The following is a 15,903-nucleotide window of genomic DNA, read 5'->3' on the forward strand; positions in this document are numbered from 1 at the left end:
ATTTTAATTGAAGAAAAAGTAAAAGAATCACCTCTGTAAAATCAGGATGGTAAATACCTTACAGGGTAATCAAATCCAAAACATAGAGAATCCCTCTAGGCAAAACCTTAAGTTACAAAAAGACACAAAAACAGGAATATACATTCCATTCAGCACAGCTTATTTTATCAGCCATTTAAACAAAACAGAATCTAACGCATATCTAGCTAGATTACTTACTAAGTTCTAAGACTCCACTCCTGTCCCCGGCAAAAGCATCACCCAGATAGAGAGAACCTTTGTTTTGCGCCCCCCCACTCCAGCTTTGAAAGTATCTTGTCTCCTCATTGGTCATTTTGGTCAGGTACAAGCGAGGTTATTTTAGCTTTTTAACCCTTTACAGGTGAAAGGGTTTTTCCTCTGGCCAGGAGGGATTTAAAGGTGTTTACCCTTCCCTTTATATTTATGACAGAAGCCCACAGAAAAGGGAAGAATAGCATGAGGTCATCATGCTTCTTGAAACAAAGTCATTGAATTTGGGAAGATTCAAGCAAAGACAGAAGCCATCTTTGGCAGCCATCATTTGACAGACACAACAGAACAGAGCTCTTACAAGCTGAGAAAGATGGGGCCTTCATCCAACGGGGGGCTGCAGTCTCAGAAATTGAATATAGGTGAGAAACCTGCTTAGGCAAAGATTGTACCTTGCTAGATTAAGTTTTAGAGATGTTTTCACTTTTATTTGCTTGTAATCATTTCTAACTTTATCTCATACTTGAACTCAGTTCAATTCCTATCTTCCTTTGTTAATGAACTGGTTTTACTATTAATTGAAACCTACAGTGCTGCATTTGAATTAAAGTGATTGTCAGCTCCAGTTAATGAGGCTGTTAATTGTGTCTCTGGAGGAAGAAATGGCCCTTATAATTTCTCTGAACTGTCCAGGAGAAGGCTGGAGATTACAGAGGACCTGGGCTAGGGAAATTCAGGACTGGGAGTGTGTTGGGGCCACCTTGCTGGTTGTAACGAAGGCTGGTGGAAGCCGGAGAGGAACTGTAGACAGTTCTGGGGTCAGAGCTGCTGAACCAGGGCTGTCTAGCACAAGACAGACAGGGTGAGACCTGCATGTTTGTCGGGTGGCTGTGAGCATCCCAGGCTGTGAGCTACAACAACAAAGCATTGTGACCCAGGGTTACGGGGCAAGTGGTGGCACAACCCCTCACTGTTCTGGATTCAACCCCACACTCCATTACATTTTCACCCACTCATTAAGTCCCTCAATCCCAATGTCTCTGCAGATTAAGGGCTTCCCCTGTGCTCCTGCCTCAGGTACCCCAGCAGCACCACCTCAATGTGCAGTAGATCCAAGGCAGAAGTGCCATTTCAGGCACTGGTGCCCAAACTAGCAAGAGGCCAAGCAATCAGTAAAAGAGCAGTGAGAGTTGGGCCCAGTAGCCTACCACGGAGAACTCTTGACATATGTGTGCAGTCTCCTTCCTGCCGCTGAGACATTACAATGCAATGGAATTGTTGCATACAGATTACCTATAGAGGAAGGGTGGTGACTGATTATGTCTCATGTCACAATGGCCCCACTTAAACTTCCTGAGCTATTAACATCTGTGCCTGTCTGTGGTCTTTATAATCATACCAGCTAGCAGCCTAAGGAATACTTAATGGAACCAAAGATCTCTAACACAACAGCAGACAGTGACAGCAGACAAAATAATCAGCAGCAATAGTTGAGAGGGAGGAAATTCTCAACACATGAGTGGAAGTGGACGGTTACACTGGATGTGTGATAAAGTTGCAGGGAGCAAATTAGAAACCAACAGAAACCAGGTAATCACATTTTACATAATCCCCTTTTCCTGTGTAACCATGTAGAGAATAAGAATTTAAAAATAAGCAATAATTATAGCAAAGAGAGCAATGGCACCAACTATCTTAAACAAATTGGGCATTGAGGTGTGGTGGGTATAATCTCCTACTGCCCTGGTTTTCAGAGGTTTAATGATCCGTTCTCTCTGGGTCAGGATGGCTTTCCTGGCTCCATCCCATTTCCCTGGCCCTCTCAGGCGGTACTGGTATGGCGTGCAGGGGCCAAAGAAAACCTCCATGGCAAGCTTTGGATCCGTGAGGAAGAGAGACAGCAGGTTGGGCTTGACTCCTGCCAGGCAGGCAAGTTCATCCATGTATTCAACATAATCCACTTGGATAGTGTGGCGCGGGCTTTTTACATACCTGAAATAAGAGAGAGATGTGTGGGTGCCCTTGTAGTGTGATCAAATGGAGACTGCACTGACCAGGAAATGACATTCTTGAGGGGCACCAAATTTGGAGAATTTCTGCCTCTGGAATTAATTCCCACTATAACTGGAATTAAAGGAAAAGCTGGGTCACGATTCCATGTGAAGTCGTAACCCATGCCAGGTGGGTATAAGTGTCTTTGCCCCCTTCTAATGGCAGGTCTCCAGAAGAGATTTATGTGGTTGCTAAATGGAGTTTGCTCAATTGGTAAGATATGTGCTTTTAGCACTGAAAGCCCCGTCTTCCAACTCCACCGTCAGTTTTATATAGGTTGATTTTAAAAGTGGTGCCTAACGTGGGGCTCAAGTGCCAGAAGATCTGACAGTCTTAGGAAGAACTTCTCCAGGTGGGGGATGTCTGCAGAGAGGGTGAGTCCTTATCTCCTTCTATTGGCTGAAACAAGATTTTCTCCCCTATTCGCTGCTGGATTCAGCCACGATCTGGGGGATAGGGATGAGGATCATACTGCTTAGTTTTCTACAGCTATAATTATAATATTTAATCTTGTTCTTTTATGTCACATTTATGTGTGGAAGGAAGATAGAGATGGGAGAAGAATTCCAGATCAAATAATTGTTTACAGATAAATTTTAACGAAGAGAGCTAAAGCTGGAAATACCTTACTCTTTACAACAAATTGATGACACATTGGAGGTATGTTAGAGAATGATAGAAACTTAAGACATTCTCAGGGAAAGACTCCTTCCAAGCATGCCCAGTAATTATTACTTCACATAAAGGTTCCTACCGTTTTTCCATTTCGTCTTTCTTCTGTGTAATATCGGCCATCATGTCGCTTGCTGTGGGCAACCTGATCTGCCCTAGAAGGGAAAAGCCAGAGTATGAGCAGAGATGTGTCTGGCTCCTTCAAGAGGGGGATCAGCCATTTCCAGAGAGAGCTCTGTGTGTGAGGGATGGGGGAAGTCGTTGTTTCCTACAGGAAGCACTGCACCCTGGGCTGGGAAGGCCGTGATGACTTTGTGTCCCCAAAGTCCAGAGCTTGGAGCTCCTGGAGCACAGTGGGCAGCCAGATTCTGTGAGAGATGTGGCGGTAAGACAGTCTATCTTCAGGCCTGCTGTCAGGGGAGGGGCCAAAGGGGGCAACTGCCCAGGGGTTCAGGCGATTTAGAAGGGCCTGGGGCCCCCGGCTGCTGCCGTGGTAGCACGCCCAGCAGCGCAGCTGGCAGAAGCTCACTGGGCACCAGCAGCACAGCCGGCAGCAGCTCACTGGGCACCAGCCAGCAGAGGTGCAGCACAGTCCAAATATCAGGCGGACCATGTCCGCACGGGCGTGGCTTGTGCGTGCGTGCACCAGCTGCCGCAAGTGATCCAGCTCCGCCCCCATGTGGCGACACCACACCGGGCCTGGGGGCCCATTGACTGTTCTGCTCTGGGGCCTGGAATTGTTATCGACGGGCCTGTCTATCTTTGTCAGGGACCTGCCTGGATCTAGAGTTGAGATTCCTTCCCCACAGCTTCAGTACTTCCTGTGACTCCTCTCCCCCATTTCCTGGGATCACAACGCTTCCATGCTTCCAAAATGGGAGGAGTGAAGGCCCAACCACCTCAAATACTTGGGATTGAAACAGCACTATCGTGGAGAGGGACATGGGCTGGCTCATCATCATGGCACTCATACGGGTACTGCTGCCACCTGCCAGCCCAGGGACTGCACAGCTCTGCTGAATTCAGCTAGTACCATACCAATCCAGCAAGGCTCTTTACTAACACAGGCTTAGGGTTTCGGAGAGCTCTATAGTCCAGAGACCCCGGGCTATTTCCTGCATTTTGGTTCACGTACCGTTGAACACTTGTGTGGCCAAGCGACTCTGGAGTTCTGCAAGGGGCATGATGGCCCCCAGTGGCTGGATGAGACCAATGAAAGCCAGAGTTGGCTTCTCCAGGTGAGGAGGGAAGATGAATTTATACAGGGAGACCTGGTTTTTGACCACTTTGACACAGTCCTGGAGAAAGGGGAAAGAGAAGCTGTATCCCGTAGCAAAGAAAACTGCATCAATGTCCTCCTCTCTGGTGCCGTCTTCGAAGATGACGCCAGTTTCAGTGAACTCCCCGATGTTCGGTTTCACCAGCACTTTGCCAGAGATGATGCGGTTCGGCAGGTCATCGTTGATAGTTGGGTGTTGGCTCATAATCCTGCATGGCAAAGAGAAAGTGTGTCAAGATCTGTCTGGGCAAATGGCGTACCTCTGAAAGTGGGGGAGGATCAGTGCGATGATCAGGTCTCCTCTCCTTTGTTACTAGTCTCAATGTTAGAATTTGGCTCAGGCAGCACAGCCGTATTACTAGCAGCATGAGTGCAAAAGGCTATTTGAAGATGCTTGGTGTCCATTATGGCTCCAGTAGCGTAATGGACCCTTAAAGGGGGCAGAAACAGCCTCCTGAGGTTACCCCCAGGCAGGAGGTACCGCCCTATGGCCATTCTTCCCAATGGTCACAGGAAGGAGGGCGTAAGCTCTGAGGATGCTCTAACATACCCTGACAGCTGGGTTGGGCCCTTCTTGGTGCCAGAACACAGGAAACACAGAATTACCCTCCCACCCCTACCCAAGTGCAGTGATGGTGGAAGGGAGAAGTCAAGACCTCAGTGTTTTATATCTAACGCCAATGATTTGTCATCCTGCCTCAGCAGGCTGAGGTGTTTGAAAGCACCTGTGCTGAGGCCTTAGACCATAGTGTGCGTGGTTGAATCTTGCATTTACGATGTTCTCCGCCCATTGGTTAACCATGGATGTAGGCAACATCTGCTTGAAAAAGGCTTTAAACCTGGTGGAGAGCACTATGTCCACAGGGTACCCTTGCTCCGCAACACGATTCAGCACCCATGCCCCACGCCTGGTGCTGAGGAAGACCTAGACAGTGGAGAAAGAGAGCTCTCTTGGACATTGACACATACTGTACTGGGTCACGCTACTTGGCACTTCATGGCATTGTCAGGGATTGTTACGGTCATGAGTTATTATCTGCAATAGGGTGAGTAATACAGGCCCCAGTTGAGATCAACTCCAGTGTGCTGGACACTTGTACAGCCACATTGTGAGGGACGTTCCTGCCCCAAAGAGCTGACAGTCTTAATCTTCATCCCTGCCCACTCGGCCCTGGTTCCCACTGGCATCCCCCCAGGCATGATTTCCACTGACATCCCCTGCCTCCGACTCCCAGCTGTAGTCTCACTGGAGGTTTTGGGGATCTCAGAGAGAAGCCTGGCTGGAACTCTTAGGAACCTCACTGAGCTGTGACCTCGGTCCCTGGCTGTGTAACAGAGCAGGCTGCACATAGCAGTTGTCTGCTCTATGCCCGGCAGGGTGCAGCCAGTGCTTAGGGCCGACACCGCATTGCTATCTGTGGGCTCTGTGGTGTCACGGTCTGTGCTGCCCCATTGCTGAGAGCCCTGCTGTCAGGCTCTGGCTGGACATCTGCCACGCACCCAGAGAAGGGAGTCTATGGCTGTGTGCAACCCCAGCGAATGGCACTGTGGGATCACACAAAGGACAGGCCTCGGCCTAGGACAGTTTTGGAAACGACTGGCCCATGCTCCCAGATCAGTATCCTTAACCCAGACATCACTGAACGTTCCTATAGGGGGCGACATGTCTCATTACAGGGACCTTCCCTGACCCTCCACTTCTGCTGTGCATCCTGTCACTGCTAGACACACTGATGCTCTGGGATGCCCTGGGGAACGCTGGGCTGCTAGTGGGCAGCTGGCTGGACCTGCTGTGAAAGGGCTCTGGGCACTAGTGACCCTGTTCTCCTTGTTAAACCTTGCCACCTTTTCTTTCATCTGCCCATAGTTCTGTTTCCTTCCTCTGCATTTATTTCCCCTGCAGCTTGTGCCCAAACCCTCTTGTATTGAAGTGACTGCTCTAGTCTTCAAACCAAGGAGGCTTCTGACATCTTTCAACACAACACCCAGCTCTTCCCTGGCCACGTCTGATTTCCTGCCATCTCTGGTCTCCTGCAAGGCTGGTAGGGATGTCACTGCAGGCACCTCCCAATGACTCTATGCAAGGTTCAGGTAGGCAGGGACAGATGGGCTAATGAGGAAGTGGGACATGCTACTTTGAGGGCACAGCATTGTGGATAACCTGCTGGTCGGTGTGCGTTGTGTCCCACCCTGTACCCAGTCTACAGTGGCTAGGACTCTGCTACAGTCCCTAGCTGTAGCACTGGTCTCTCTAGCTCCTGGTGGAGTGTAGCTCTGGAAGGGCCTAGTTCCATCCCTGCTGTAGGCCAAGATGGCAGCTGCCAAACAACTAACAGCTGTAGGCAATTCCCTATGTCCATTACATCCACTCGGTAAGTGAAGATTGCCCATGATGACGCTTTGATACTAACTCTGATGAACCGAATAAACTTTCATATCTCCTCTCTGCATTTAGGGGCTGCTTCAAATGGGAGTCTTTCCATTGACTTCAGCAGAGGTTGGGTCAGGACCTTAGTTTAGGTGTTTCTGGGGTTTGTGTGGTGGTGCGGTGTATTGGTCAGTGCTGCTGCCTTTAGCCTAGTGAGGTGGGGGGTGCTGCACTGTGCCATGAACGAGAGAGCCGTCCTCTTGAACCAAACCTGATCAGCTTCATGGCTGAGCTCCACGGCCAGGTCCCCTCCTGAATTGCCAATGCCGATCACTATGACTCTCTTCCCCGAGAATGCCTGAGGGTTCTTGTAATCCCTGCTGTGAGAGTAGCGGCCTTTGAACTTTTCAATCCCTGCCAGGAGAGAGCGGAGCAGCTTAGGCTCTGGGCAGTACGGGTGTTTGGCCTGTGTCTTTGCCCACTTGAACATTGTGGTTCTGGAGCTCAACAAAAACAGTGAGGGGGATATCCCCTGTTTGAGGGAGACTGTGTGGGTGGGGACCAGAGTGACATTCTGGGCTGCACCTCTAAGAGGTGCACCACAGACCCATCACCCCAGGGGAAAGGTTGAGCGAAGATGGACTGAAATCAGTCTTGCACCTTTCTGACCCTGAGCTGCTCTGGGGGGCTGGAGATGCCCCTGGTCTATCTAAGTTATGGCAGTTCCCCACGTTCCCCTATGAACCACAGTGCTGCATTCTAGATTTCCACCCTGAGGCTAACGCCACTGTCAGCCTGTCCCCTGGCACGCCCCCCAAGCCGGGGATTGTACAGGCAGCCATATAGCCATCTTCTGCAGCGTCTGTACCAGAGGAACTGTCCCCCAGCTGGAACCGAGGCTTTCGGGGCTCTTTACACTGCTCTGGCCAGGTACCCAGTGTATAGGAGCTGGTGTGTGGGTTGGAGCCTTGCCTCAGAGTAATAACGGAGTGCGAGGTGTGGGGATAAGGAGCAAAGAAGGGAAGGGATAAAACGAATACAAGAGACTCTGCTGTAGCAGCTAAGCTTTCAGGGGAGTCTTCCCTCCTGCCCCAGCATAGATTCATAGACTTTAAGGCCAGAAGGGACCATGATGATCATATAAGCTGACTTCCTGCACACTAAAAGCCACAGAACCTCACCCAACTGCTCTTGTAATAGACCCATAACCTCTGGCTGAGTTACTGAAGTTCTCAAATCGTGATTTAAAGGCTTAAGTTACAGAGAATCCACCATTTACACTAGTTTAAACCTGCAAGTGACACATGGCCCGTGCTGCACAGGGAAGGTGAAAAACTGCCAGGGTCTCTGCCAATCTGATCTGCGGGGAAATCCTTTCCAACTCCAAATCTTAGAATCACAGAATCATAGACTTTAAGGTCAGAAGGGACCATTATGATTGTCTAGTCTGACCTCTTGCCCAACACAGGCCACAGAATCTCACCCACCCACTCCTGTAACAAACCCCTAACCTATGTCTGAGCTATTGAAGTCCTCAAATCGTGGTTTAAAGACTTCGAGGTGCAGAGAATCCTCCAACAAGTAACCCGTGCCCCACGCTGCAGAGGAAGGCGAAAAACCCCCAGGGCCTCTGCCAATCTGCCCTGGAGGAAAATTCCTTCCTGACCTCAAATATGGTGATCAACTAAACCCTCAGCATGTGGGCAAGACTCATCAGCCAGACACCCAAGAAAGAATTCTCTGTAGTAACTCAGATCCCACCTCATCTAACATCCCATCACAGGCCATTGGGCATATCTACAGCTAATAATTGAAGATCAATTAATTGCCAAAATTAGGTTATCCCATCATATCATCTCTTCCATAAACTTATCAAGCTTAGTCTTGAAGCCAGATACGTCTTTTGCCCCCACTGCTTCCCTTGGAAGTCTGTTCCAGAACTTCACTCCTCTGATGGTTAGAAACCTTCATCTAATTTCAAGTCTAAACTTCCTGATGGCCAGTTTTATATCCATTTGTTCTTGTGTCCACATTGGTACCGAGCTTAAATAATTCTTCTCCCTCCATGGTATTTATCCCTCTGATATATTTATAGAGAGCAATCATATCTCCCCTCAACCTTCTTTTAGTTAGGCTAAACAAGCCAAGCTCTTTAAGTCTCCTTTCATAACACAGGTTTTCCATTCCTCGGATCATCCTAGTAGCCCTTCTCTGTACCTGTTCCAGTTTGAATTAATCTTTCTTAAACATGGGAGACCAGAACTGCACACAGTACTCCAGGTGAGGTTTCACCAGTGCCTTATATAATGGTACTAACACCTCCTTATCTCTACTGGAAATACCTCACCTGATGCATCCCAAGACCGCATTAGGTTTTTTCATGGCCATATCACATTGGCGGCTCATACTCATCCTGTGATCAACCAATTCTCCGAGGTCCTTCTCCTCCTCTGTTACTTCCAAGTGATGGGTCCCCAGTTTATAACAAAAATTCTTGTTATTAATCCCTAAATGCATGACCTTACACTTCTCACTATTAAATTTCATCCTATTACTAGCACTCCAGTCTTACAAGGTCATCCAGATCCTCCTGTATGATACCCAGTCCTTCTCTAAATTGGCAATACCTCCCAGCTTTGTATCATCCGCAAACTTTATTAGCACACTCCCACTTTTTGTGGCAAGGTCAATAATAAAAAGATTAAATAAGATTGGTCCCAAAACCGATCCCTGAGGAGCTCCACTAGTAACCTCTATTCAGCCTGACAGTTCACCTTTCAGTAGGACCCGCTGTAGTCTCCCCTTTAACCAGTTCCTTATCCACCTTTCAATTTTCATATTGATCCCCATCTTTTCCAATTCAACTAATAATTCCCCATGTGGAACTGTATCAAATGCCTTACTGAAATCGAGGCAAATTAGATCCACTGCATTTCCTTTGTCTAAAAAAATCTGTTACCTTCTCAAAGAAGGAGATCAGGTTGGTTTGGCACGATCTACCTTTTGTAAAACCATGTTGTATTTTGTCCCAGTTACCATTGACCTCAATGTCCTTAACTACTTTCTCCTTCAAATTTTTTTCCAAGACCTTGCATACTACAGATGTCAAACTAACAGGCTACCAGGATCACTTTTTTCCCTTTCTTAAAAATAGGAACTATGTTAACAATTCTCCAGTCATACGGTACAACCCCTGAGTTTACAGCAGTTTACAGCAGTTCAGCAACTACTTGGTGAAGGAATCCATCAGCTATCGAATCCAGGAAAATCTGAGCCCTGTTATTATTACTAGCACTTGCCCTCCAATCTATATCTGGGAAGCTAAAGTCTCCCATGATCACACAATTCCGATTAGTATTTACTTTATTAAAAACATTAAAGAGGGCTCTATCCATATCCAAATCAGATCCCGGCGGTCTATAGCACACCCCAAGCACTATCCCAGGGGAGGCTGTAGTAGTTTTCTTCCCCAATGTGATTTTTGCCCAGACAGACTCTGTCTTATCCATTCCATCACTTCTTATTTCTTTACAATCTACCTCATCACTGAAATACAGTGTACTCCACCACCTTTGCCTCTATTTCTGTCTTTCCTAAACAGCACATACCCTTCAATACCTGTAGTCCAGTCATGACGACTATTCCACCATGTTTCTGTTATCCCTATAATATCTGGTTTCACTTCCTGCCCCAGTAGCTGTAGTTCCTCCATTTTGTTACCTAGGCTCCTCGCATTAGTGTACAAACATCTTAATTTTGCTGTTTGGCCTTGCTCACATTCTTTACCCAATTAGGCACAGGCATTCTACCGCCAGTATCACCTATTAGACTGGTATGTACGCTATCCTTCCTCCTTGTGTCCATTCTCCTACCCACGGCTGTATCCTTGCTTACTTCATTTTCTTCCCTCTCAATGTTAAAATCTGGCGTGGAGATTACCTGGACATCTTCCAACCATCTCCCCCAGATTCCTAGTTTAAAGCTCTATGGTGATCAGTTGAACCCTGAGCATGCGGGCAAGACCTACCAGCTAGACAACTGGTAAAGAATTCTCTATCAGTAACTCCTCCCATCTAGTGTCCCATCACCAGCCACTGGAGATGTTTGCTGCTAGCAGTCATGTATCAACTATATGCCATTGTAGGCAGTCTCATCATACCATCTCCTCCATAAACTTATCAACCTCCGTCCTGAAGTCAATTAGGTTTTTTGCCCCCACTGCTCCCCTTGGTAGGCTCTTCCAGAAATTCACTCCTCTGAGGGTAACAAACCTTTGTCTAATTTCAAGCCTAAACTTGCTGATGGCCAGTTTATATGCATTTGTTCTTGTGTTCACACTGGCACTTAACTTAAATAACTCCTCTCCTCCCACCCTAGTATTTATCCCTCTGATGCATTTATAGAAAGCAATTATATGTTCCCTCAGCCTTCTTTTGGTTAAGCTAAAAAAGCCAACCTCTTTGAGTCTTCTCTCATAAGATTCCCCTGATCATCCTAGTAGCCCTTCTCTGCACCTGTGCCAGTTTGAATACATCTTCTTTAAAGATTGGAGACCAGAACTGCACACAGTATTCCAGATGAGGTCTCACCAGCGCCTTGTATAATGGAATGGTGCTAACTCTCCCCTGTCTCTACTGGAAATGCCTTGCTTACATTCTAGGACTGCATTAGCCTTTTTCACAACCACATCACAGTGGTAGCTCAGTCATCCCACGATCAATCAATACTAAATCTTTCTTCTCCTCCTGTTTCTTCCAACTGATAGCAAAAATTCTTGTTGTTAGTCCCCAAGTGCATGACCTTGCACTTTGCAGTATTAAATTTCACACGGCACAGATTGGCTTGTGGCTGGAACACCAGAGGTTCTGAGTAGCTGGAGTGGCAGATGGGAAGGGGCACAGGCTCAAATGAGTTTGTGATCAGGAAACAGTTTTGCCAACCCCAAAAAGCAGTTTGAGAGGTTCATAAAGCTCCTGGGGCTCAGCACCCCTAACAGAAAGGGAAGAGTCTGATACCGCAGTGCTAGCTGAAACAGCGAAGAAAGTACTTTCTTCCATCAAGAGAAGCCAGACAGCCATAGAGCAGGGCTTCTCAAACTGGGGTCGTGAGGTTATTACGTGGGGGGTTGCGAGCTGTCAGCCTCCACCCCAAACCCCCCTTCACCTCCAGCATTTACAATAGTGTTAAATATTAAAAAAATGTGTTTTTAATTCATAAGAGGGGGTCGCACTCAGAGAGGTCACCAATACAAAAGTTTGAGAACCACTGCCATAGAGCTACATGACTACTGTATCTGCTCTTCTTCCCTCACTGGCATGTTCCTGAGTGGCTCGGTGTATCTGCTGTACTGCCTGTGGCTTTGGAAGCTACGTAACGATTTGGGCTTTGTGTCCTCTGAATTGCACCTTTCAGGATGTCCCAGCACCAGCCCGGGAGCACGTGCTCATTGCTTTCCCTCTATTTATCCCTTTGGAAAGTCACGGCTCATCTAAGGCCCTTTCCCTTCCCGCTCTGCGACGTACCTGGGAAGGAGTCCAGTGGCAGATGGGCGTTGGTGTGATGGCCGGTGCAAACCATGACCCCATCAAAGACAGCCGACTCCTGCTTCCCCTCAGACTCCGTGACAACATCCCACTGGCCCGTGGAGGAGAAATCCGGGCGCTTTGTCACACTGACCACAGTGGTCTGGTAGGAAAAGGGCACTCACTTAGCTGGCACCAGGAAATTTCATCCTTGACGCTAACCTCCTCCCCGTGCTTGAGTCAGCAACCCAGCCAGGAAGCACAAGGCCAGCACACAGCTGGGACCAGCAGCAGGAGGCCAGTTGGGCTCTGCTGGGTTTTGCCTCACAGCGTCTGCAGATTCACTGGCTCCTATAGGGAGTAGGGCTATGGCAGCTCCTGGGACCTGGGCTGTAACTTCTGCCAGGCAGCCCCCAGACAAAAGGATCTCCCTGTTCCATGAGTGTGAGATGTTTCCTCATCGGGGGGAGAGGAGCGGGTTCTTTCACCCAGGTCTTTCACCACCTGTGCATGCGCGTTCACAGAGAGAGAGAGAGAGAGAGAGAGAGAGAGAGAGAGAGAGAGTCCTATCCCTGCTCTCTGGGCCAGCTCTCCTCACCTTGAAGCGGATGTATTTCAGAAGGTCGAAGTGCTCGGCGTACATGCGGAAATACTTCATGATTTTGGAGTTGTGCATGTAGTTGGGGAAATCGGCCGGGATGGGGAAGTCACTGTAGCACATCATCTCCTTGGAGGTGTTGATGATGACAGATTTGTAGATGCTGGCCCTGCCCTCTTCGGGGTTCTCCTGCAGGAGCGGGAGAACATGGACATTGCTTTTGAATATTGACTCTGGAAAGTACAGCTGTAGCAATGAAGGCAGCATGAAAACATAGGTGGTGTGATCTCCCCTAATACAGTTGTTGCCGTGGCAGCCTCCCTGCTCCGCAGAACTATACCTTGAGCATCCTATACATTTCTCTCCATCTTTGATTTAAAGCACCTGCTGACACACACGACAGGTCTTTCCCTCTACCCCACCCCCATCACATGCACAGCCTCAGCCCCCACAAGCCCCTTCTCACCTATTGGACACAAACAAACACCCTCCATGCCCTGTGTTGACACCACACCCTCTGGAAAGCTTCTTCTGGTGGCATTTGCCAGCATGTCCCTGTCTCCGCGTGATGGTGTGAATGATCCACACCGAGGGTGTGGCAGGGAGAGAGATTTGCAATCGACGTGCACAAACGGGAAGCCCTACAACAGCCTGGTGAGGGTGAGCCACGCAGCAGAAGTTCACTGGGGCAAAGGAAGCTGGAGAGGAAGCCTGTCATTGCTGTGGACTCCTGCCTGTCTGTGCCCCTTGGACATCAGTCAATGTTTTGCCACTGAATTCAGTGGAAGCAGGATGGGGCCATCTGTCTGAGCGGAGCCTGAGGATTCCAGCACCAGAGCTGTGGGAGAAGCCTTCACTCACCTGTGGAAGGAACATTGTCCCATTTCTGGATAAGTCTGGTTTGTTCTTCTCCAACCTAAAGGATTCGCTATGAGCTGAAGCTGCACTGACCTTTCCCCTCCAGCCTCCTAACAACCCGATTGTCAGAAGCAAGGGCCTGATCGAAAGCCCACTGAAATCAATGGGAGTCTTTCCACTGACTTCAATGTGCCTTGGATCAGGCCCTAAACCAGAGCCACAATTGCACTCTGAGTGAGGTGACTGCATCTTCCAGATAGGTGGAAAAGACCCTTGCCATCCTCCTCTGGGCAGAGACCTTGTTAATACCTGCACACACCCATGGTACTCTGTATATGATAAGATTCCAGGATTGTCACTCTGAATCCTAGAATGTCTGCTGTGTCAGTGTGAAGTGATGGAAACAGCCACAAGCATGGCGGAGAGTTCTTCTTGCTCACACTATCACCAGGTTCAGACATCGCTGCGACTGACAGTCTGTTACCATCCTGCTTTTAAATTTCTCAGCCATTTTTGGCTTTTTTACACACAAAGGGACGTTACAAACTACATCTGTGTGACAGCATGGGCTTTCATCTAGTCGAAATAATAATACGATTTGATAAGTAGATTTCAGTCTCTTTGTTCTGGGTTTGTACAGCACCTGGCACAAGAGGGTCCTGATGCTTGACAGTGGCTGCTTGGTGCTGTTGCAATACAAATAATAAATAATAGCCATAATTAAGAAAAGCACCCAAACTCATGATGAACTCAAACCTACCTTGAACCTCCAGAGCCCCCCGATATCTTCACTTCTCTCAAAGCAAATGGGCTCCAGCCCATCATCCAAACAGCATTTAATGGTGCACAGTCCACTAGATCCACTGCCGATGACTGCAATCCTCTTTTTGGCCATGGCCATCTGTCTCAGGAGGAGGTGCTGAGAGTTGTGGAGGGATCCTGGGAAGTGAAAACATACCTCTTCTTTTCACGTGATTTACAGCTTTACCGCAGGAAGAATCCCTACAACTTCTGCATGAGCCAAGCAGTCCAGCAAAGGCATCCCACCCAGAAATGGCTTTGTTCTTTGGATCAGCCAAAGATACTAAACCACAGTAAGCACTTGTCTCCATGAGGAAGTTATTCTGGAAGAAGGTTGAAGTGAATATAAAGGGCTATAGCTATTCCGCAGTAACTCTCTGTGTGGACAATTGTATCTCGGAATAAGTGTGTCCCCAGGGAGACCCATTCCGGAAGAGCTATAGTGGGATAGTTATTCCTGGACAGCTATTCTGGTCAGTTTTCCTGTGCAAGCAATCCTAAGGCTCTTTGATCTGGAATGATCATGGTAGGTTATAAACTGTTCCTAGCAGGGACTGTCTCTTCTTTTATGTCCTGATCACGTCTGGGGTCCTTAGGTGCTATTGCACAGGTCTAAGAACAAAGTAACCTAAACTTTATCCGCTTGTGGACATGGACACTCAGTTTATTAGAACTGCGCTTGGCAAAATATGTCACAGGTTGGTGACCATGGTTTTCAGTGCAAGATGGCAACAAATGAAAGCTAACACAGAGCTGTGTAACAGAGAATAGAGTCTCTCTCTATGCAACTCTTTTAAATCCTAACTAATGCAAGTCTGCATACAACATGTCCAGTCCTCTTAGGAATCTTGCTAAAGAAAGATTAAAACAGGTAAATGTGGGTTAAGTAAGGCCGGTGTGAGGAATATGATAATACAAGATTAAGCACAAAGGGGACATCTATATTGCGGTCATGGGGTGTGATTGCAGATAGGGTTTTACCCAGGCTTCCAGGCAGGCTTTGCCACAGTTTCACTGCTCCAGTACCTGAGCTAGCTAGATTAAAGCTAGCTCGAATATGTCTGCACATGCTGCAGTCACACCCCATAGAGAGACATACGCTGTGATGGAGAAGATTTATTTAGTGGAATCCAAGTGGGTAAAATGGGCATAACCTGAGGAAAAGACAAATGAGGTTAAATATAACAACATATTTCTGGCAGTGAGAACTACAAAACCACAGAGCAGGGGAAACGAGAGAAGTCCCATTTAAAACTGGACTGGAGAATGCAATAAAAAAAAGTACCATAGGAAAAAAATCTGACTCTGGTCTGGACTGAGAAGCAGGGCCGGCTCTGGGCACCAGCAAACCAAGCAGGTGCTTGGGGTGGCACATTTCTAGGGGTGTCATTCTGGCGCCGGCCCTGCCGCCCCTAGAAATGTGCCCCCGCCGCCCCAGTTCGCCTCCGCTCCACCATCGCCGCTCCACCACCGCTTGAGAGGGAGGGGGGAGAAGCGGAGCGGCGGTGCGTTCAGGGGACCA

At 48.1% G+C, this 15,903-nt stretch overlaps 1 protein-coding gene across 3 annotated transcripts in view; it reads right to left on the bottom strand.

Moving 5' to 3' along the window:
• The window catches only part of LOC140915841 (flavin-containing monooxygenase 5), a 17,748-nt gene continuing 1,845 nt past the window's right edge, over window positions 1-15,903 (bottom strand). For 2 of the 3 annotated variants that reach the window (XM_073356302.2, XM_073356303.2), the window contains exons 2-9: window positions 14,341-14,519; window positions 12,723-12,911; window positions 12,125-12,287; window positions 6,874-7,016; window positions 4,960-5,159; window positions 4,091-4,443; window positions 3,038-3,110; window positions 1-2,223 (exon numbers count right to left, since the gene is read on the bottom strand). In XM_073356302.2, coding sequence (XP_073212403.1) covers window positions 1,878-2,223; window positions 3,038-3,110; window positions 4,091-4,443; window positions 4,960-5,159; window positions 6,874-7,016; window positions 12,125-12,287; window positions 12,723-12,911; window positions 14,341-14,481 — 1,608 coding nt within the window. In that variant the 5' untranslated portion in view covers window positions 14,482-14,519 and the 3' untranslated portion in view covers window positions 1-1,877. Of the gene's footprint in view, window positions 2,224-3,037; window positions 3,111-4,090; window positions 4,444-4,959; window positions 5,160-6,873; window positions 7,017-12,124; window positions 12,288-12,722; window positions 12,912-14,340; window positions 14,520-15,362; window positions 15,509-15,903 lie in introns of those variants that run through there. The other variant, XM_073356301.2, reaches the window with a different exon arrangement.

Source organism: Lepidochelys kempii, chromosome 8 (genome assembly GCF_965140285.1).
Source record: "Lepidochelys kempii isolate rLepKem1 chromosome 8, rLepKem1.hap1, whole genome shotgun sequence".
NCBI lineage: Eukaryota > Metazoa > Chordata > Testudines > Cheloniidae > Lepidochelys > Lepidochelys kempii.